Genomic DNA, 23,402 nt, shown 5'->3' with positions numbered 1-23,402 from the left:
AGAACCTTGAAAGAAACCAGTCACAAGAGGCTACATATTATGTGATTCCACTTACATGAAATCTCCAGAAGAGTCCTATCTAGAGACTGAAAGTGACTTCCTAGAGCTGCACTGGGGTGGAAGAAGTAAGGATGATGGGGAACAGGGAGTGACTGCTAGTTGGTTGGCAATTTTTCTCGGGGTGCTGAAGACATTCTGGAATTGACTATGGTGATGGTTGCTCAACCCTATCGACCATGCTAAAAACCACTGAATTGTGCACTTTAATTAGGTGAATTGTACGGTACGTGAATTGTATCTCAATAAAACTGTTAAAAATTTAAGTATGATAAAGAAATGCTGTGCTTCCATTTCACGACAGCACACATTTGTCAGAAGCCAATCTCATGCTCGTTTCCCCAAGCATAGAGAAACACAGGTTTCTGTCTCCTGGGACGCTGACTTCTGAGCTTATTCGTTTTCCTGTGTGCCTGCACGACTGTTAAGGGCTCAGTGCAGGGATTCATGGAGCTGCAGGCTTCTTGCAATGGAGCATTTCGATTCTACGCAGCCATGCATTTTTCTCTTGACAATAAATTGTCCTTGGAGCTTGAAGTGCAGCACAAAAAATTCTTTTTCCAGCACAGTCACTCCATTAAGATCACCTGAAACTCACTGGGTATATTTAGGGCAGGCCAGAGTGCCAGGATGACTGAATCCTAAATGCAAGATGCTGGGACTTTTGGGCTCATGATTTGTTTTCTCCCTCCCTCCATCTTCCTTTGGCCCAGGTTCTTCAGCTCTAGCACAAAGGTCAGAGCACCCCACACCCCCAAGCAAAAGTGCTGGGTGGGAAGAGACAGGAGCATCCTGGAGTTCGGGTTCCACTAGGGTTCAGCACTCCACTAGGGAGTGCTGGGGGCCTGCACTGAGTGTCCACACTCTCCCGAACCTCTGTACTTCCCTCCTTCATGCCCAGGGCAGGGCTTGGATGGGAGTCCTGGGAACAATCCCAGCCCAGGCGCATCAGAGGGAACAAGTGAGCACACAGGGAAGTCTAGGTGGTGAAGGGTTCAAGAGAAAAGCTATGGCTGTTCTCAGGTGAAAATGGCTCATCTAGAGGGAGATTCAGAGCGGGCACCAAGAAATATGCACAGGGATAAACCAACAACTGGATTAACAGAATAAGCAAAACTTCCACTTTATTTTAGAAGCCTTTGAGACATAAAAGACAGTAACTGCAAAGTCGAAGGCTAACCCAAACCATGCACCTGAGTGTCAGAGCACTCTAGGGGCAAAAGGCGATGGAAAGGTGCATGACTTGGGATTTTTCCAGCTTTAGAAACTCAGAGAGCCAGAACATCCCGGGACTGGTTACAGATTATTTACAAAGGTGTTTACCTGTGCGAAAGAGAAAAACCAAAAGTTATATTTCACATTTTTAGCACTCTACAACAGTCCACCCACACTGCATATGTAGCTGAGCCCACCAGGTTTTGTGAGGAAGGGAAAATAGGCACGGGGGAGAAATGGGACCTGCTCAGGGGTCATACAGTATCGAGTGGCAGAGCTGGGAATAGAATCCATAAATTGTATTTCCCCAGTTCTAAAATACCTTTGAGGAGGAAGTTAGCTGGGAAGTCAATTATTTAACAATTATTAGCCCAAAATACTTTAGAGAATAGGGATTATATTTGTGACATGTACAAGGTCCCACGGGCTTTGGAGTGTGAAATGCAATTTGAAGCACAAAGCATAAGACCATCATTCTGAAGTCTGAAGCAAAGACAAAAGCGCAATAAAGGAAAATCACGAGATGCAGGAGTTAAGATCCTCCCCACCTTTTTCAAGAGTTCTTCTTGTTTGGTTTCTTCTTCAGAAAAATCATCATTGACATCCAATACCAGCACTGGAATGTTCAGCAGAGCCTCAAAGTGGAGCCTTGTAAGAAGCATGAACGTTTTAGGGGACAGAAAAAAGAAAGCTGAGCCAACCTTCACATACTCACCAAGTCTTAGTAATCCATAGAAGAGATCTAAAGTCACATGGCTTCTCAACGAAATGGCATGTAAATAGCACTTTGAAAACGAGTTTAACAAAGTTGGCCAGCAAGAGGAAGGCTGAAATTTCTCTTTAGTCTTGAAATGGATACGGAAGGTCAGAGCCCTACACATTTCCAGTGGACAGCATGCCGAGCCCGAAGGAAGGAAAGGCCCAAACTAGGACTGTCAACTTAGTAAGAAGGACAATCTCTCCAGAAATTTTCAGACCTTCACCCTGAGCTAACTATATCACTATCCTCAATCACAATGTTCAATCTAGGGTAATGTTAAAAAACAAAAAAGGTGAGAAACAGAATCTAATAAAAAGTCTCTCAGCATATAGATTACATCTAACATTTAAGTTTCTGAGTTGGATAATGCTTGGCATTTCCAACCACTCGGTACATTCTCAACCTTCTTATGGGGCTGCGTGCTGAACTCATGTTTGGGCAACTGGCTTGTAGGGAGGCAGGCGTCTGTGTGGTGCTGCCCTCTTCTCTGCTTACCTGGTTGTCTTGTGAACAAGCCAGGCTTCGTGTTGACTGTGAAGCTGCTCGAGATATGCCAGCTCAATTCCTTTCTCCTCTTCCCTGGCCCTGTGGTGTAGTCTCTTCCAGCAAACCTAAAAGACAATCCCCAGGCCCTGCTGAGCTCATGTGCTATCCTGGCTGTGACAAGGCAGTCCTCAGGGGCTCTCTGACTCAACTCATAACGTCTATCCTGAGAACGGTAAGCCATGACTTTGCTTCTACTGTCTGGTTTTCTTATTCAATCACAGGGTTAATGGCAAACTTCATCAACCCTTTTTTTTCTTCTTCCCAATCCCATCCAGGAAGTCCCTAAATTCTCTTTAATCTCTCTCACCTCTGTCCTAGTCAGGTCCTTATCACCTCTCACTCGGATGGTGGCAAGAGCCTTCTGGCTCTCTGCGTTCTGGAGGCGGTGAAGTGCATGGGAACGGCACAGGCCTTAAAGTCAGAAAACCCACAATTCGATTCCTGTCTTCGCCTTGTACTAGTGGTGCAAGCTCTGTGGGCTTCCCTCTCCTCCCCTCCACTCACCCCATGGGGAGTTGGTGAGGACTCACCAAGGTAAGGCATGTCAAGTTCCTGGCCAAAGTTGCTCTCTCCTCCCAGTGAGACCCCTCCACCCACCCTTCCTTAGTGCTGCAGGAGTGTGGCGGTGCGCTCCTTGCTGCGAACACTTCCCAGGCTCGGTACTACCTACAGCTACAGAGCCCCAGGTTCAAGGAAGCATGAGGAGCATATTTACAAAATGGAAAATCTGAAACACGACTTTCATATCCTTTCACTCACTGAGTCTGCAGCAGAATGCAAACTCTGCCCAGGTCGAAGATAAAACAAAGAAGTAAAAAAAAAGTGAGGCTTAAGACTAACTCTCCTTCCCTCCCCCTTTCCAGAGAGTGCATGATTCCACTCTGCCTTCACCTGGTAGAAAAGTCTGAAGCACACTGGCTCAGAGAATGTCTTCTTCTCCTTTACCTGTCGCACAAGGCCATCCCAGATGCTGGCCGTCCCTCCTACCTCTCCACCTTCATCCTTAGCACCTCCCTGGACTCAGTGCCAGTAGCCAGATCGGACCCGCAGGAGAGGCCGAGCTCTTTACCACCTTGAGACTTTTGCTCCAAATCTTTGTTTTGCCTGATTGCTTTCCTTCCTCTTTCCACATGGCAAACATTTCATCATTCAATGTCACCTGTCCTGGGAAGAACAGGTGGAGTAGCCCACTTATCTAGGGCTACCCTCTTTCAAACACTTAAAAACTTTATCCCAAATGTAAACTTTAGCTGCAAATGAAGCACACAATACTCCCAAAGACGCACAGAGTCCTTGCTGTTTCCCTCTCACTCAGCCCTTCCTCTAAGGGGACGAAATCATGTAAACAAATTTCATTTATGAGCTTATGTCCAACTTTTCAAACTGATTAACAGAGACAGATCTGACACGTTAATACTTCTAGCACCCATTCCTTCTCGCCAATCTTTTCCCCTAATCAACTATCATCCCAAACTTAGATGAAGTCCTTGTCCTTGGGATTTTATAATTTACTTAGACAATAGGTAAACCAACATGCAAAACAATGAATCAAGTGCTAAACTGTGAGCATTGGATCTTTCTTCAGTGTAGCAGTTCAGATCAGGGAGGGAGCAGCTGTGCCCCAGAGCCAGAGAGGTGTTCCCTGGAGGAGGCAGGGCCCCCCCCACTTTACTTCTAGTACCAGCTCCTGAGCACCACTCGGAGAGCCGGCGCTGTGCCAGGCCCTGGGGAAACACAGGCCGCCGGTGGCATTTCAGCTGTCTCAGGAGACAGAGGGAGGCGTGTACAGGGAGCTCTGAGAGCACAGCGGCTGAGAGCCAGAGTCTGTCTTGTTCAGGGCCGAGCGCCGGGCTGGCGCAGCCAGTGGTCAGTGAAAACTCTGTTGCCTGCCGCCGTTCGCTGAGTCCATTTCTGCCCTCGTCTCCCTGGCTCTGTTAACCTTTTTCTCCTGCTTTCATCTTCTCCATTTCTACTTTCTTTCACCACGAACCTGCTTTCTTCTTCCTCTTTCTGCCTATACACCCCACCCTTACTGCTGATGGCTTCAAGACATTTCCCCTTGTTCTCCTCCCTTCCCCATCACATAGCTTTACACCCCCAACTTCTAGCTGCCCAGTTCTCGATACCACAGCAACCAATGTTAATTTTGTATACTTTCAGAAATATTTTATGCATATACACATTCTTACCACCACTTTTTAAAAAAACACCATACTTGTAAAAGGTGTCCCACTACATCCCCTGTGCTGGCTTTTCTTCACTTAACAATTAGTATTTTCCCATCTTTTTTATGGCTTTAGAGTTTTCCAATGTATGGATAGAGCACAATACATTCAACTGATCCCTACTGATGACCACTTGGGTTGTTTCCAATAATCTGTTATTTACAAACACTGCTGTCTTGCACATGAGCCATTGTGCCCATTTGGGAGCATATTTATGGTATAAATTCCAAGGAGCGTGATTAACAGGTAAACTCCTACTTCGAACATTTGGCAAAATTCTTATTTTACTGGTACGGCTACATCAATTTTTTTTTAAGTAGGCTTCACACCCAGCACGGAGCCCAATGTAGGACTTGAACCCATGACAGTAGGATCAAGAACTGAGCTGAGACCAAGAATCAGAAGCTTAACTGACTGAGCCGCCAAGATGCCCCTCAACAAATTCTTTTCTTCAAAAGTCATATGCAAACAGTTCTTTAGACCTGTGTCTCTTGGTATCAGTCCTCACAAAAGGACACACCTGAATGTAAGAAGGGCGGTGTAGCTGCACACAGCAAGCGGGGACCTTCTTGCTGATCTGCCCCCTTGACCAACCACCGCAGGAAGAGAGGCTGCTTGGACACTGAACTGTGACCGCTAGTGGGTCTGGCCACTCTACTTCCCAAGCCCAAGCCTGGGTGCCACGGGCACCAGGCACTTCCGGCATACTAGCTCCATGCTGCCGACAGTCCCCGGCAGGGCTGCATTCTCTTCCTGATTCCATGGGGCTGGGTGGGACACTGAGGAACAGACATTTCTCTTTTGACTGTTTTTTAGGCTGGCTTGCTTGTGTTTAAGAATTTAAGCAGGGGGGCGCCTGGGTGGCGCAGTCGGTTAAGCGTCCGACTTCAGCCAGGTCACGATCTCACGGTCTGTGAGTTCGAGCCCCGCATCGGGCTCTGTGCTGACAGCTCAGAGCCTGGAGCCTGCTTCCGGTTCTGTGTCTCCCTCTCTCTCTGCCCCTCCCCCGTTCATGCTCTGTCTTTCTCTGTCCCAAAAATAAATAAACGTTGAAAAAAAAAATTAAAAAAAAAAAAAAGAATTTAAGCAGGTAGAAAGGAGCAAAATGCCCTACTGAGGTCCATCTCACATGCTCTAAACTCAGTATTTCTTTCCCAGGGCTTTGTACTACAGTATTGGGCACTCGCATGGCTTTTCACACGCAGACGCCTTCACGTCTGTTCTCTTCCCTCGGATATGGTCACCTCTGAATCTCACAGGAGGGGGTCAGGGGTGACTTTGGGGAAGGATATCGGCATTCCTGGGTCTCTGGCTCTAAAACCATCAAAAGACCATCAAAATCCACAACCAGTCTTAAAGCTCTTCTGCTTTTTCTACCATTAAGTTGCAAGAAACCTTCAAAGCCCCTCATTTTTTTTCAACAACCCCCCTCATTCCACCCCTGCTGAAGGAGCTCAGTTAGTCTCTCCACGAAGGTGTGTCAGTCATACCACCACCACCGCCGCCACCACCGCGGCCACCATCATCACCACCACCACCGTCACCATCACTTCTCAGTCATTCCAAAGGGCACAAGCAAGTGAGGAAGACTCTTGCTGGCCTTTTCTCCAGCTCCTGCAAGCCTGTGTGATGGGCTCTCCTACCTATCTTCTGACTGCTCAGTCTGCTCTCAGGCCTGCCCCTGTCCACAAGGCTCAGTCCCATCTCTAAAAAGCATGGCCTCTAAAAAAAATAAAATAAAATAAATAAAAAGCATGGCCTCTAATCAGAAAGGAGCTTTCCTCCTAAGATTATGCAGTGTATCTGGTATTTGACTATACATTACATATGTCTCAAAAGCCGAGAGCAACACACCTCTCAAAAACTACCTCCAGCCTTGACTCAGAATCCCACTCCAGAAGAGCCCTTGGAGACCACTAGTCTCAGCCACTGGATTTAAAAGACAAGGACCCCTCCAGGGGAAAGGTGTCCAGGGTCACTGCCAGTCAAAGACTCTCCTTCCTGGTGCTCCTTCTATGATATCACCCTATTGCATACTAAGCTGGCTCCAGGGTCCAAGTCAGAGAGTCATAAAATGTAACTTCTGTAGTCCATCCTCAAGGTTCAAAAGGCAGCTATAGGGGCACCTGGGTGGCTCAGTCGGTTGGGCGACCGACTTCGGCTCAGGTCATGATCTCGCAGTTTGTGAGTTCGAGCCCCGCGTCGGGCTCTGTGCTGACAGCTCAGAGCCTGAAGCCTGCTTCAGATTCTGTGTCTCCCCGCCCTTCTCTAACCCTCCCCTGCTCACGCTCTGTGTCTATCTCTCAATAATAAATAAACATTTAAAAAAATTAAAAAACAAAACAACAACAACAACAACAACAACAAAAAGGCAGCTATAAATTACAGTAGTATCAGGGTGAGGTGAGGAAACTCTCCACTGCATCCCAGCATCCTATTCAGGAAACCATCAAGACCACCCCAGACTCTGATGGATGACCCAGTTGGAGAGAAGGGAAAGTTGAGGCAACGGAGTACAGGTGACCTGGTCAGAGGAGCCAATCTGCAAACCCTGGGTGATAAAGACAATTCCCAATTTTCTCTGTGTTGTTACTACATTGAGAGAATCCCTTTCAGTCATTTGTTTTAGCCCTCTACTGCAGAAGCCTGTGGGAAATGGGGTACTCGATGCCAGAATGGGAGGGTGTTTACCCTCTACCCACCATGCTCCAGATAATACCCACAATCTAATTTCTCCAACCAGAAAATCAGGGGTTGGAGAATGTCACCTCTCAGGTTTCATATGGCTGGGAAGCTTAAGGCTTGAAGTTCTGCATTACCTGGGGAGTAGCCTGGAGGTAGATGAAGCCATGTAATTTGACCCGGCTGGCAAACTCCTGCAGGAGAAAAGAATGCCAGTCCTGATAGATATGCCATTCGATGTCACTGAGGGAACCATTTTCAAAAAGATTCTTTGCAAAGATATACCTGGTTGGAAATGTAAGTGGGATTGGGGGAGGGGAGAAGAATGGGAAAGGGAATAAAAGGCCAAAGGGAGAGAAGGAGAAAAATCAATAACCAACTTGTTCCACATCTGTTCAAACCACTTAACCTTTCTAGCTCCTCATCAATCTTTAAGAAATCTGAATTCTTAACCTAGATCTCCTTCCTTGTCCAACGGCAAGATGGGAAATAGCATCTAGACTTTAGAAGCCAAAATCACAGCTCTCCAACAGGACTGATCCACTGGGAGAAAAGGGGCACTGGAAAAGAATATCATTGGTTGCTAGCAATTTTCCCTGCTGGAAGCCAGTCAGAACTACAGCATACGGTGCATGAAAACTGAAACTTTTGAGATTTCTCTATTATTATTGTAGCAAGCCTTCAAACAAAAAAACCAACCTAGGGCTTGTGAGGGCTTCTGAGTCTCCAAGGCTGCTGAGCCATCCTCTCATACAGCTAACAAGCGGAGAAGGAAACGTACTGAAGTGGGGTCACCCATGCAGTAGGAAATGCATTTCTCACTTACTACAGTATTACCAAGAGAGCAGACCTTCCCCCAAGCACACATGAGCTCTTCTTTACTCGTTTCCTCTGTTGCTGAGCTTCTAATCCAGGTACCAGAAAGCTAAATCTAAAAATCAAGCTAGCTTGAGCCTTGCTTACTTCCACAACAAAAGGAGCATCTGGTAAATAGGAGATCAGAGCTAACAAGAAACCCACTGCTTCAGAAGGGTCAATTCTGCTTTCAAACGTCAGGCATCTTGATACAAAACACAATTTACATCCTAAACAGTGAACACCAGTTTCTAAGGCAACGCTTAGCAACTGGCCACTTCTGGGAAAATGAAATTCAGAATCCTTGCGTACGAATGGCCCAGGGAAGTATACACCACAAGGCTGCAAGTGTTGCGATTAAAAGAATGGGCTGCAGTGTCACATTCCTGAGTGTGAGCCTGGCCCCCAAATTCATAAGCTGCGTTACCATGGGCAAGCCATCAAACTCCCTGAGCCCATTTCTTCCTCTATACAAAGAGGTAACAGTAGAACCCAACTCGGAATTGTTGTGTTGACTGTTTGTAGGACAAGGTGCTTGCTGGAGTGACTGGTGCATAGTATTCAAGACATCGTAGTTGTTACTATACCTACTTCTTTGCTGGGCTGTAAAGAAATTAATCTGGGAGCTCCAGAAGTCAACTCTCCCAGTCTGGAATGGTTTAGCTACGGTCTAGCCGAAGGCAACAAAAAGATGACTTCTGTAACTCAATTTCTGAAAAATATTTTCAGCTTCGTCACAATTTAGAAACTAAAATCTTATAAAGAGAAAAAACATATCTGTTATAAGCCTTACGAGGGATCCTCATCTTTCTTGAGGATGAGCACTTCTTTCTCCCAGCTGGTGTTGATGGGAAGAGAGGGAGAAGTGGGCTAAGGGAGGGAACTACTGCATGTAGGTGCTGCAAAGAACAAGCGTAAGGACACAGGCATCAGGGCCCCTGTTCTAAAAACACATGCTTTTGTTTCTTTTAACTCAAACCAAAAAGATTTAGGTTTCTTCCTCCCAGTCGTCCCCTCTCCCAAACAATTTGTGTTCCTCCTTTGAGACACACATCACACACGTGTGCACGTGTGCAGTCTCAGAGTCCCGTTAGAGTAGGATTACCCTGAAGGAAGGGACTGGGTCTCCTTTGCTCACTGCTGAGTACCAGGATCCAGCTTGGTGTCTGAACATACAGGGATTTAATAAATCTGTGCTTGAGCAAATGAATGAATGAATGTTTTCAAAATGTTTATTTGAGAGAGAGAAAGAGCACGCACGTGAGCAGGGGAAGGGCAGAGAGAGAGGGAGAGAGAGAAAAATCCCAAGCAGGCTCTGCGTTGCCAGCACAGAGCCCTGATGTGGTGGGACTTGAACCCATGAACTGTGAGATCAAGACCTGAGCCGAAACCAAGAGTGGGATGCCCAACCTACTGAGCCACCCAGGTGCCTCAAGTGAACGAGTTCTTTAAATAGGGGAAAGGGTCTGGGGGTGCCTGGGTGGCTCAGTCGGTTGAGTGTCCGTTTGACTCTTGATTTAAGCTCAGGTCATAATCCCAGGGTTGTGGGATTAAGCCCCGTGTCAGGCTTCACACTGATCGTGGAGCCTGCTTAAGATTCTCCCTCTCTCTCCCTCTACTCCTATCCCCTGCTAGCACATGCTCTCTAAAATAGAAAATTAAAAAAGGGGAAAAGGCCTAAGTTACCATTAGGATTAAATGAATTATCTTTTCTATCTCAAAAATGCCCCCCTCTGAAGAAAACATCTAGAATGTATAGCTGTCTATAGCAAAATCAGTTCTCATCTCTTCCTTTACAAGTAAATGTTAAGATCTTATACCTTCTAAACCAAGTATTCTTTTTTCTGAGGGGGTCTCTCATATGCCTACTTCACTAAAGGGCTGGGAATAAAAAAAAACCCATGGTGAATATGTTTCCAAGCAACCAGGGTTGTTGTATGTAAGTCATCTTCCCAGTCCAAGAGGCATGGCTTAGGAAAGGGGAGAGAAAAATATGCAGTAGTATACCCAACAAATGAAAAGAACCAAAATCTACAGCCCAACTACCTATAATTCACATATTTAGCTTTTATAAAGGGTAGGCTCTCTCTCTCTTTTTAATTTTAATATTTTTGAGAGAGAGAGAGCACAAACGGGGGAGGGCAGAGAGAGAGGGAGACACAGAATCCAAAGCAAGCTCCAGGCTCTGAGCTGTCAGTATAGAGCCCAACGTGGGGCTCGAACCCATGAACCGTGAGATCTTGACCTGAGTCAAAGTTGGACACTCAACTGACTGAACCACCCAGGTGCCCCTTAGTAGGCTCTCTCTTGGGGTAGAGAAGGAATATGTAGCCCGTATCTTGCACTGTTTTGCATATCTTGCATGACATATCTCGCAGTGTTTCGAGATATTAAAAATTACATGACATTTACAAGTGTACCCGTAGTTTTTTCCTACATGAGGCTTTATGGAACACCAAGAAGTAGAATTGGTTTGTCTAATCTGGAAGTAAATGGGTAACTATTTCTTACATCTTCAGAAGTAAATGGGCAATGAAAATGTAGCATTTTTCAGGGCTCCTGGGTGGCTCAGTCACTTATGTGTCCGACTCTTGATTTCAGCTCAGGTCATGATCTCACCATTGTGAGACTGAGCCCCGCGTCGGGCTCCGCACTGGGCATGGAGCCGGCTTGGGATTCTCTTTCTCTCTCTCCACCCCCCCCCCCCCCAACTGCTTGTGTTCTCTCTCTCAAAATAAATAAATAAACTTAAAAAATTTAAAAAGAAAAAAGCAGCATTTTTCCAAGTATACTTTTCAAAACCACAGCGGAGCAGGGTCTGAGCAAGAGAAAACATGCGGTGCTGAGCACGGGGCCTGTGCCCAGTGGAGGGCTCGGGGTCTTACCTGTCACTGTACACGGACCTCTCAAAGATCTGTACCGCCTTCTTGGACTGTAATTGTTTCTCAGGAAAGGGCTCCAGCTGTACTTTTAGGCGGCTCATAAAAGAACACGTCTGGAATGTGTAGGACCATCGTGCTGGTTCCTGGTACATCATATCCAGCAAGTTTGCAAGATTTTGAGCAGTGTAGGCCTAAAGGGAAATTACAAAAGAGGAGAATTTCCTAGAAGGTACATTTACTTCATGGTGTTTGCTCCCCACACCCATGGTTTAATATCAGTGAGGGAAACAATTACAGAAGTTTCCTTCTAAAAAAATGTAATCATATCCCCCAGTTTATTCAAAGCCACATAATCAAGGAAGAGATTTTCCTACCTGATTAGGAGAGAATTTGAGAGGGAGAGGACATGCCACCTTCAGCATACCAGAGAAGAGCAGAAGCAGAACCACATGCAGAATGAGCACATTCACTGACTGGTTTGTGGAGTCTGTCTGACGAAGAGTTCTCCAACAACTACTTGGAATCAAATCTTTCCACTGTAACACTATGTTGCCTCTCTTCTGAGCTTCCATCCCTGGCTATTTCTTTCTACAACTCCAACCCAGACAAGGAAGCAGCGGATGATTCAAAAATACAACTAACCAACCAAAGAGAATTCTCTCTCTCTCTCTTTCCCTCTCAATGAAGGGATTAAAACAGCCAAGCAAAACCTTCCTCCTCCATTCTAGAGACTTTATGAAACATATTTAAAGACCCACCTACTCGGCACGTGCAGGTGGGAACATGGGTCAGATACTCGAGAGCCCTGATTCTTTTCCTGGGCTCTGCCACTGACTCAGCACAAAGCCCTTTGGCTCTGCATTCATTCAACCGCCATTACCTGAGGGCCTGCATGGATGAGGCGCTACATGGGCTCGATGCTGTAAGGGGTTCGGAAAACAAAACTAAGACTTATTTTCAGTGTTCACTATGTTGTTATCTCATTTAATCTTCAAAACAGCTTCATGAAGACAGAACTATTGTTATGCTCATTTTCCTGAAAGGCAAGTCCACTCAGAAAGGTTAATTAAGTAACTTACTTGTCCAAGGTCTCAAGGTGAGTAAGTGCAGAACAGGGACTCAAACCTGGCTTCCTCTAACTTCATTCTAATGTTTCTCTATATAAAGATAAGCTTGGAGGTCAATGATACATGGAATTTCCACAGATGGAAATGGGGATTAAGAGAGCATTTCGGGGGGTGCCTGGGTGGCTTAGTCGGTTAAGCGTCTGACTTCAGCTCAGGTCATGATCTCGTGGTTTGTGTGTTCAAGCCCTGCATCAGGCTCTGTGCTGACAGCTCAGCGTCTGGAGCCTGCTTCGGATTCTTTGCTTCCCTCTCTCTCTGCCCCTCCCATGCTCATGCTCTGTCTCTCTGTGTCTCTCAATAATAAATAAACATTAAAAAAAATTAAAAAGCATTTGGGTGGAGAGAAAGATATAGGAGGTGTAAAAGGTTAGACATCCATAAGTGGTCCAGTTTGGCTAAGGATCAACCCTAGATTACACAGAAGGCTCCCAGCTCTCTGAAAGGCTTCACTGGGAGCAATGCAGGTAAAGCAGAATGGATCACAACATGTTTTCCCTCCTTTCAATCCTCCAATCCGCAAACACACAACAGCCTCACAAACGGCTCCTGGTTACGAGCTGGAAGTAGAAGCAGGGGGATGAATTAGAATCCACTTGAGTCTCTGATGGTGTCACTAGAAACTGTAGGGAGCCCTTGGGGTGTGGCACAGCTACCAGACTGCGCAGAAGACCACTGAGTGGAGCGAGCTGCTGTGAGTACAGATGTACTAGGTGGACCAGGTGGGAGCTATTCCACCGGCAGCCTTTGGGCTACCAAAGGGAGGCCATTCCAAAACAAAAAACTGTACAGGGTCTACACGATTTCTGAAAGAACCCACCTCAGCTACACAACAAATGCAGACATCCCTTCAAACATAAAAACAAAGAGAGGGAAATAACTGGATATAGAAATATTCAGCAATTCAAAAGGAGAAAGCCAATGTGTGTGCTCAGGACAAGCAGCCCCTTAGGAGACAGAGCTGTTGCCAGAAAAATCTCAATGAGAGTTAAGGGACTGCCACATTGATAAGAACAGGCTGTCATTAAAAAAAAAAAAAAAAGGAACAATAAGAAAAGAACATTCTTAGAGGAGAAAAACGAAATTGCCGTAACAAAGCACTCAATGAAGATGGTAACTAGCACACTGTATGCTGCAGTAAACCTAATTAGTGAATCGGCTCAAGAAATTGTCCTTAAACTAAGAGAAAAAAAAAAAAACCAACCAGAAAAGGATGACAGAAATGAAGACACGCAGGGTAGAAGGAAGAGATCCAGTGTGCACTGTCTTATCGTGGCAGGGCTTTTTTTTGGCCTCTCCTTGTCTTTCCTCTGGAAAGATAGATCAGGATGTAATGTCACCTGTGTTCCACCTCACAGTAATTAATATGATTTTGTATCAAACAACTTTCCAAACAAGAGCTAAAGTGATCCACAACTCCATAGTACCTGTAGCTCAGACAAAGCTATCTAGGGAGATGATTTTCCTTCTTATGAGACAAGAGTCCAACACAGGGAAGGGAAAAGCCACCCCCAACAAAGAGATGAGCAGAGGAAGACCCCTACTCATAAGGTGTGCGTCTCCCTCTCATCATCACTGAGAATCGCTATCTAATAGAAACATGTAGGATCTCTAGGTATTTGAGAACAGTTTAAAACCATGGAACAACTAGGAGTTATAGTAAGAAGGAACCGATCGGATAGAAAAGCTAAAACTAAAAAATTAAAGAAAAGCTCTGAGATGTGAGACTTTCCACCAGAGAAATTCACTGAGTACCATAAGAGATTTCATATATATTTACATATATAGCTTTCATAAGCATAAACACACACACACACACACACACACACACACACACACACACACACACAACACACACACACACACGAACCCATAGCTGGACCTATCCTGCCAAAATGTTGACGATTCATAAAACTAAAACAAAAACCTAACAAGGGGGAATCACACAAATTACTTATTTAAAAAAAAAGGGGAGGGGGATCAGGGACACCTGGGTGGTTCAGTCAGTTAAGCATCCAGCTCTGGCTCAGGTCATGATCTTGTGGTTGGTAAGTTCGAGCCCCGCATCAGGCTCTGTGCTCACAGCTCAGACAGAGCCTGGAGCCTGCTTTGGGTCTGTGTCTCCCCCTTTCTCTACCCCTCCCCTGTTCGCAGTCTATGTCTCTCTCTCTCTCTCAAAAATAAACATTAAAAAATCTTTTTAAAAAAAGGATCAAAACCATATAAAATACTTCTCTACAACAGAAACTACCTTTTATATTCCAGAGCAAAAAAACAGACATTTTTTAGACAAGCAATCACTCAGAAATTATACCACCCACATACCCCTTCTGAAAAAAATTCTCTAAAATATATTCCAACCAACTGAAAAATTACAAAATGGGAAGATGTGGTAATGAGAAAACAGTGGTCAGTGATCAACCAGTAGAACAGAGTGAAATGTAACTAAGGAACTATTATTTAAATGGCTATAAAACTGAGTGCCAAATTTCTATTGTTAAAAGAGACATTTCACAATGGAAAAGCATTCAGGATCTACAAAATTTCAGATAATTTTAATATACTGGAGAAGAAGAAGATAAAAAAAAGTAAGAAAGTTTTGTTTTGGTTTGTTTTTCCCTTTCACAGAGACTCCACTAACATTAAAAGATAGGTTTAAACATGTACATTTTTATGTTTATATATTGGGGGGGGGGGGACAGAGAGAGAGGGAGACAGAGGATCCAAAGCAGGTTCTGCGCTGACAGCAGAGAGCCAGATACAGGGCTCGAACTCATGAGCCATCAGATCTTGACTGGAGCTGAAGTCAGACGCTTAACCGACAAAGCCACCAGGCTCAGCAGCACATGTACATTTTTAATTTAAACGTTTCCACTGTTGGGATAAAAACGGTATGTTTCTCATGTGAATAAAGGGGAGAAAAATGAAAGAGAATATTAAATATAGCAAAAAGGAAAAAAAAAAAGATGAAAGCATAAAATAAGGTGATAGAAGAGAGAAAATACCCAGGAAAGGCAAACCCTAACACTGGGTAAAAACTAAAAATCCTATTTGAAAGAAAAATACCTAAAACAACACAAACTCTGAATAATAATTGAGAAAGAAACAGTTGTCCAGTAACTCTACCCCCCAAACAGCACTGGATCCATATTATTTAAAAAATGATTTCTATCATACCTTCAAAGAATAGATAATTCCTATGCTAAAACAGTATAAAACTTCTCAATTCATTCATAACCCTGATGGTAAAACCTGTTAAAAAATAGCAATTCCAATTAAATATATATATATACATGCAAAATTTCAAACAACCTAGTAGCAAATTAATGGGACAGTATACCATGATCAAAAGGGTTCATTCTAGAATGTACAAATGGCACCACTATCAAATCTATTGACTACTACTAAGAGATTAAAAAAAGAAAAACCCCATGATTATCTCACTAGGTACTAAAAGGGCTTTTGATGAAAATTCAACATCTGATCCTGAGGAAAATGTTACTATCCTAGTAATTAGAAGGGCACTTGCCGCACATGATCTACTGAAACAATTAACAATCACAGAACTGAACACTGATGCGTCAGATGTAGTTCCATTAAAGACAAAACAAGATAAGGCTAACTAACTGTCAGTGCTGTTACAGTTAGTATTGTTCTGGAACTTCTACCCAATAAAAGAAAACAGAAGTATGGATATCGGAGAACTCTTAACTCTTACAAATGATCAGTTTTTAGAGAAAACTATTATTTTCTTAAACCTCAAGCAGATAAAGCAAAGAAAAAAAAAACAATAATGTTACAAAAATTAAGTCACATGAGACAAATACAGTTAACTGCTTTCCTTCAAAACAGTAATAACTTTGAAAAAGATGATGGGAAAACAGATCCCAGTCACAATAATAAGAAAATATATAACCACTCAGGAATAAACTAAACAAGAATACTATCATGAAAAGTAAATAACGACTTGGGGAAAATTAGCCTCCTATAACTTTTAAAGTCACACAGAGAGCAAAATAAAACCATAAAAGCAAGAGATAGAAACATAGGCACAGATTTTTATAATCTCAGATTGAGGCCTTTTTAAACTTTAACATCAAAGGCAGTAATTACAAGAAGATTTTATTACATAAAAACTTAAAAGCATTATATGGCAAAACACATCATATATAAAGATAGAAGAAAAATGACAAACTGGGGAAAGTATCAGCAATATAGGACAGAGTTGAGATACTTAACATACAGTGAGTTCTTATGAAGCCATTACAAAAACGTGAAGATCTCAATAGGAAAAAGAAAAGCAAGAGGTCTGAATAGACAATTCACTAAAGAATAGTAATAAATGACTGATAACATAAAAAAGATGTTGAATTCATTGGTAATCAAAGAAATGTAAAACAAAGTAACACACCATTTTCTTGTCCCTCATATTAGAAAGGATGAAAAACAGTAACAGCCAGTGTCGCCAAAAGTATGGGGAGAGTAGTACAACTTTTCTGTAGGAAAATTCTGTAAAGTATATATAACAAGTGTCAACAAGATGTGTAATTTCTGGACATCAAAATTCCAATTGTAGATTATCCTAAGAAAACACAAAAGTGCACAAAATTTAGCTATTAAAAAGAAAAAAAGATGTAGCTACAAGGATATTCATCATTGTAACACTGCTTATAACAGGAAGAAATTAACACATGTAATATTATGTATTAAATTAAGTATTTTAATTATGATATTATGCAGTAAACTGCAATCGTTAAAATGACTATGAAAGGAAGACCTTGTATATCAAAACCATGCAGGTAACAATTACAATTTTTGCTTAAAAAAAAGGAAATGTATATATGTTTTAACACATTAACATAGGTGTATTAACATATTAACATAGGTGTATATATATACATTTTCTCCTCTTTAGAAAGAAATCTAAAAGAACAAAAATGTTAACTATTTCCCTCTGGATAATGGGACTACGTGAGTATTAATCTTCTACTGCTGCACAACAAACTGTGCCAAAGTCTGGTGGCTTAAACAAAAAGAATGTTCATTATCTCAGTTTCTACGGGCAAGGAATTGGGGCACAGCTTAGCTGCCTGGTTCTGCCTTGGAGTTTCTCGAAAAGTTTCCGTCAGGATGTTGGTGGAGGCCAGTCATCTGAAGACTTCACTGGGGCTGAAGGATCAATCCACTTCTAAGAAGACTCACTCACACTCTGTTGGCAGGAGGACTCAATCATCCCTTGCTTCATGGGCCTCTTCACAGACAAGGCTGCTTCGTGACATGGCAGCCGGCATCCCCAGAGCCAAAAGTGATCAAGACAGAACAAAGTGGAAAATACAATGTCTTTTATGGTCTACCTTAGAAAGTCCCACTGTATTCCTGCTATATTCTATTCATCAGAAGCAAGTCCCTAAGTCCAGCCCACACTCAAGGAGAAAATTTGGGTCTACCTCTCAAAGGAAAGCTCATCCACCGATTTGTGGACGTATTTTTTAAATCCTTGGAACAGGTGACCTGCGGCACACTCAGAAAAAGATAGGTAATTTATTTTCTAAATGGAAAGCTAATTTCATAAATACTCTCCCCCCCACACACACACAGGAAGAGGCAATTTAAAAAACATATATCCACAATAAGCATGAAGTGCCTGCCTAAAGAGGTAATACAATTCTGAGTTCGAATAACAGAAAAATGGCACCTGAAACAAGTTCTATGATATATTTTACCATGTAGAGTACTACTTTTAGTAAATTCTAACCAGAAAACTAACAAAGTGGAGCTTATCGCCTAGACAAAGTTACTTCGGAATGAGGAAGAGTCTGGAGGAAAATGGTGTTTGGCTTGAAAGACTCACGGAAGAGAAAGAGCAAACAAATCATTACCTTCAACTATATGAAGCGTTGTCATGTGGGAAAGTCAAAACACTTAAGAGGCAGAACTTGAATCAATGAGTCAGAGTCACAGGGATGCGAAGTGGCTCATACAAGAACTTTCTAACAATTAGAGTTGTTAAAACCCAGAACAAGCTGCTCGGCGAATGTTCCCGGTGGCTGTGGGAGGAGTGTGTGGAGACTGAGGCAAGGTGGTGCCATTCCCTCGGCTACCGCTGAGGTTCACGTCTAACTTGGTCCTTCCCTACTCACACTGATGTGGCTGGTGTTGAAACCAAAGCTACGGCCTCTCCCAAAGCAGCAGACGTGACACTGGGCCCTAGGCCACGAGGCATAAGTGAAATGCACCGCACTTGGCATAGTAAGTGGCAGAGTGTGCCTTATAAACGTCAGCTATTCTGCATCGACTCAGAGTGTGACAAGATGTTCGCTAAGTCCCTTCCAATTTCTCAGACTTCATAAATAAGTTAAGATCACTATAATTAACTATTAATAGTCCTGATGGCCAGCTTCAGTAATACACTTAAGGGTAGGAATGACAAAGCCAGGATGGCTGGACATGCTTTGGGAAACCACAAAGAACAGAGGCAGTCACTTATGTAGACATGTAAAAACCACAAAAATCAAAACTAAACATATTCAAACAAGTCATATCCTCTCTGGCACATGCGGTCTGCTTTCTGGAATGAAAGTATTTTAAAACAGAGACTCAAACTGGGCTATTTCACCAACTCAGAGCAAATTAGATTATTACAATGAGTTTATTCACCCATGCCTGCCAACTACCCACCACAACTCAAAACTTACTTTTTGGGTGCCAGCGGCCTGGACATTCTGCCATGTTGCTACAGGTTCTGTAGCTATGTGCCACTCTGGGTAAGTTTCCGTGAGTAACTTCACAAAGGTGGACTTTCCCACAGCTGCAACGCAAACAGCACGTATTGGGACACTTCCCAAATGAGGGCTGAAGGAGAAGCTGCTACTAAACTCTGCCACAAAGACCCAACTTAAGGCAACAAGCACCAGGTTTCCCAATTTCAAAACTCAGTGCCATACGACTGTCCGACGGCCGATGGATAGGTCAGGCCCTGCTAACCAGAGTCGCCATAAGGAACAGAGGCATTAGGGAAGATAAATACCTTTCAGATATGACTTGCAGTTTTAATGCTTCAACCTCCCAGAGGCAAACTATTTAATAACCTTGAAAAATGTAAGACTACCAGAAGTAGATGAAATCAGCTACTTAAGTTGTAATGCGTGAATCATATTCTGTGACTGTAAAAACTGCAAGTTTTTCAAGAAAGAAAGTTAAGATTATGACCCTCATTCGCTCAACAAACCTAATCAGTATTTACCGGAGTGCTTACCATGGGCTCAGGACTATCCGGCCCTGGGGTACAGTGATGAACAAAACATAGGATGGATTCTGCCCTCACAGAGCTTGCACGGGAGACACTAAACAAACACGGAAGTAACCAATAACAAATGGCGTTGAGTGGTAGGAAAGAAAAATGCAGGACGGCTCTAATACAGCACAGGAGACCAGGGAAGGTTCCTCTGAAGAAAATGTCCTCTGAGGGAAGAGCTGAAAGGTGAGGAGTTAGTCAGGCCGAGGATGGGGGAAGGGTATTTCAGGCAAAGGGAGCCGCATAAGCAAGGGCTGGGGGGTGTGGGGGGACCTGGTGTACGACAAGACAGAAGAGAAGCCTGTGCCCTAGAAGAGACATGGTCAAGCAAAGGCTCACGATGTTTGGAGGAGCAGGTAGGCAGGCTGGACGAGATCAGGCAAGACCTCGTAGCATGGTAAGAAGTTCAAATCTATTCTAAGAGCAATGGGAAATCTGTGGCAACATATTTTAAGCAGAGAAATGAAAAGATTCCATCTCATTTTTTATTTCTTTTTCTTTTTTTTTTCAGAGAGAGAGAGAGGGAGAGGGAGAATGAGCGGGGGAGGGGCAGAGAGAGAGAGAGAGAGACAGAATCTGAAGCGGGCTCCAGGCTCTCAGTTGACAGCACAGAGCCCAACGTGGAGCTCAAACTCACAGACCGTGAGATCGTGACTTGGGCCGACGTTGGACGCGCAACCGACTGAGCCACCCAGGTGTCCCAGATTCCATCTCGTTTTTAAAAGATCACTCTGCCAGGTGTGTAAGAACAGACCGCTAACGGGGCGTCTGGGTGGCTCAGTCGGTTAAGAGTCCGACTTTGACTCAGGTCATGATCTCACAGTCCATGAGTTCGAGCTCCGCGTCGGGCTCTGGGCTGATGGCTCGGAGCCTGGAGCCTGCTTCCGATTCTGTGTCTCCCTCTCTCTCTGCCCCTCCCCTGTTCATGCTGTCTCAAAAATAAATAAACGTTAAAAAAAAATTAAAAAAAAAAAAAAAGAACAGACTGCTAACAGAAGTAGCCACACCAATTAGAATATAATAGTAGCCTGAACCAAGGGATGGCAGAGGACGTGGAAAGTTGTGGTTGCTTTTGGGAAATACTCTGGAGATGAAACCAACCTAGTACAACAAATTATCTTTTTCCATTTACAACAATGTCTGGCCTATACCTTCCTGAGCTCCAGACTCGCTAAGGGCCCCCCAGACACCTCCGCTTGGATGTCCCACAAATACCTCAAAATCAGTCTGCTCCCTACATGAAGTCATCATCATCCCCACCAAAATGACTTTCTTCCCATATCCTGGACCCGGGTATGGCAGCAGCATCCACTCACTGTCAGGGCTTGTCCCTCCTCTGCCAAACCTCAAGTAGCCACCAAGTCCTTTTGCACTTGCCTTCTAAAATTTCCCCATCCTTCCTTTTCTCTCCATTCCCACCTCCAAGCTCAAGATCAGGCTCTCATCTCTTGCCTCTCTGACTCTGGCATTGCCCTCTTCAATCTATCATCCATACTGCAGCCACACTGAACACAAAATAACACTGCTTAAAACCCTCTACCAGCTCCCTATTGCTTTTGTGACAAAATCCAACCCTTTAGCATGGTCTACGAGACATAACACCTGCATATACCTCTCTGGCCTCGGCTTCCTTCAGGCACCCCGAGCTCCTGCTGACCAAACTCCAATCATGCCATGTTCTTCCCTGCAAATGTGAGTTTGCAAACGTGCTCCCGTTTCCTGGAGCATCTTCTCCCCTCACCTGGTCAACCCGCTACTCAATTTTCAAGATTCTGCTCAGATATACTTCCTGCATGAAGCTTTTCCAGACCCTGACTCCTCTGAGCTAGATCAGCTAATCATCCTTTACCCTTGGTCTGGCCTTCTGGGTAAGAATCTGTCACTGCAATTGTAATTCTGTTTCTGCAGGTAGAAGATGGGGCTCCTCTAGGGCACACAGAGTGGAACTGGAACCACAAACCAGCATAATGATCTGACTGAGTGAAACATTTAATGGAACCAAGAGAAGGAAGGGAGGTGCCCTTCAAGTCAATTCTATCAGCCACCCAGGGTTACTGATCAGGTGTGAAGGGATTGTCTCAGAAGAGCCCACACATCCAACATGTGCCATCGATTACACACCACTCCAACTCCTGTCTGAACAACACAGGGTAAGAACAAACATCATGAACCTGTGCGTTCTGTACAGTCACGCTCATCTCTCAGTTCCACCTCCACCCAGCCCATGCGTGCCTTTGCACATCCGCCCAGCCTCTGCTGTTCCCACACTTCAGTGAATAAATGCCTTCCCCTGCTCTTCCAGGCCTGTGTCTAAATCCTTTCCCCTACCAAGGCCAAGGCCCCACCTCTTCCATGGGTTCAGAATGTCTCTAGTTCACATGGAATTTCTACCGTATGGGGCAATTGAATCAAATAAGAAATATTTATTAACTGCTTAAAGTATGTTTAGGGGCGCCTGGGTGGCTCGGTCGGTTGAGCGTCCGACTTTGGCTCAGGTCATGATCTCACAGCTCGGGAGTTTGGGCTCGGCGTCGGGCTCTGTGCTGACAGTTCAGAGCCCGGAGCCTGCTTCAGATTCTGTGTCTCGCTCTCTCTCTGCCCCTCTCATGCTCATGCTCTCTCTCTCTGTCAAAAGTAAATAAACATTAAAAAATTAAAAAAAAAAAAAAGTATGTTTAGCATTCAATTGTTTTGATTGCTTCATGGGTCTTACTTTTGGTTTCCTAACAGGACCTGACTCTCTGGGGTTGGGACCCAGGAATCCACATTTATAAGTATGCCCCAAAGTGATCCTGATGCATACTTATATTTGAGGTTGCTGTCCATTACAATCTGTTCAAAATCAACAGAGGTAGTTTTGTTTTGTTTTGTTTTGTTTTTTAATATAGGTTCTAAAACCACATACCAGGCTACTGAATAAAAGCCTACAGGCTTATCATGAAGTACCTAGGAGACTGACAGGAATTACAAATTGGTTGAGTTTATATATTATCAGATGTCTGCCTGCCCTAAAAAGTCTCTAGCTTAAAATATTTGGCATAGATGGTCAATATTTAGATTGCAGGTTGTTGATTAAATCTAGAACATGGTTCCTGCCTATCAGTGAAAAGCTATTTTAATTAACAGGGAAAGACTAAGGTAATTGAGATGGCTGGGATTAAGTGACTGTTAGAATTAAATGCTTTAAACGTTAAAAACAATCTAAAAAACTATTGCAGATGGACAGGAAGGGCCCTCAGGGTTAGAAAATGTCAACTTCACCTCTGAGATCAGACACTATTAGTTCATCTAAGGGCAGTCAGGACTCTGAGAAATCGACTCAGGCCATTTAAGCACACAAAACCCAGAATGGCAACAAATTTGATGTAATGGGAAATCTACAGTTCCAATTACTGGAATAATTACACCAGGGCAACAGCTCTACCCTGCACCCCAGTGCCCATTCGAAAGCTTCTGGAAAGTCAGTTGAGTAGTCAGAAGCTGGCTTCAGCAAAGAATGACAGTAAATGGTGGTGGCAGGTCCTAAGAGCTGTGCCATCCATGTTGCTCTAGGGCTCAGAGAGCCGGGGTCATTTGCCATAGGGCAGTAGTTCTTAAAACCGTGTTCTAATGGAACTCAGCTGTGCCAGGCATAGGCCACAAATATGGAATAATTGTAAAAGATAATTCAGTGATATATTTATTTTAAAAGCACACACAACTTTTTTTTAGTGATATAATACCTAATCATAACAGGTTTTTCTTCTTCCTGCTGGGGTTTTG

At 43.8% G+C, this 23,402-nt stretch overlaps 1 protein-coding gene and 1 long non-coding RNA gene across 8 annotated transcripts in view; one reads left to right on the top strand and one right to left on the bottom strand.

The window, feature by feature from the left end:
• Nucleotides 1-1,155: 1,155 nt before the first annotated feature.
• Nucleotides 1,156-23,402, bottom strand: part of DGUOK (deoxyguanosine kinase) — a 29,046-nt gene continuing 6,799 nt past the window's right edge. For 2 of the 6 annotated variants that reach the window (XM_019827425.3, XM_023251776.2), the window contains exons 2-6: nt 11,226-11,413; nt 7,623-7,770; nt 2,528-2,643; nt 1,821-1,920; nt 1,156-1,380 (exon numbers count right to left, since the gene is read on the bottom strand). In XM_019827425.3, the coding sequence (XP_019682984.1) occupies nt 1,354-1,380; nt 1,821-1,920; nt 2,528-2,643; nt 7,623-7,770; nt 11,226-11,377 (543 nt within the window). In that variant the 5' untranslated portion in view covers nt 11,378-11,413 and the 3' untranslated portion in view covers nt 1,156-1,353. Of the gene's footprint in view, nt 1,381-1,820; nt 1,921-2,378; nt 2,644-7,622; nt 7,771-11,225; nt 11,414-16,757; nt 16,856-19,041; nt 19,155-23,402 lie in introns of those variants that run through there. The other 4 variants (XM_003984131.6, XM_006930194.5, XM_019827423.3 and 1 more) reach the window with 4 other exon arrangements.
• Nucleotides 2,643-21,935, top strand: LOC109498221. 2 transcript variants are annotated; one of them, XR_006595673.1, is made up of 2 exons: nt 2,643-3,112; nt 21,549-21,935. It is a non-coding gene; the product is annotated as an uncharacterized LOC109498221 (long non-coding RNA). The 2 variants fall into 2 exon arrangements; XR_002154918.3 differs by lacking the exon at nt 21,549-21,935 and adding an exon at nt 5,962-6,555.

The sequence above is a fragment of the Felis catus genome, chromosome A3 (genome assembly GCF_018350175.1).
Source record: "Felis catus isolate Fca126 chromosome A3, F.catus_Fca126_mat1.0, whole genome shotgun sequence".
Lineage (NCBI taxonomy): Eukaryota > Metazoa > Chordata > Mammalia > Carnivora > Felidae > Felis > Felis catus.
The sequence above is the reverse complement of the archived record's forward strand: the minus strand, read 5'-3'. Positions and strand labels throughout refer to the sequence as shown.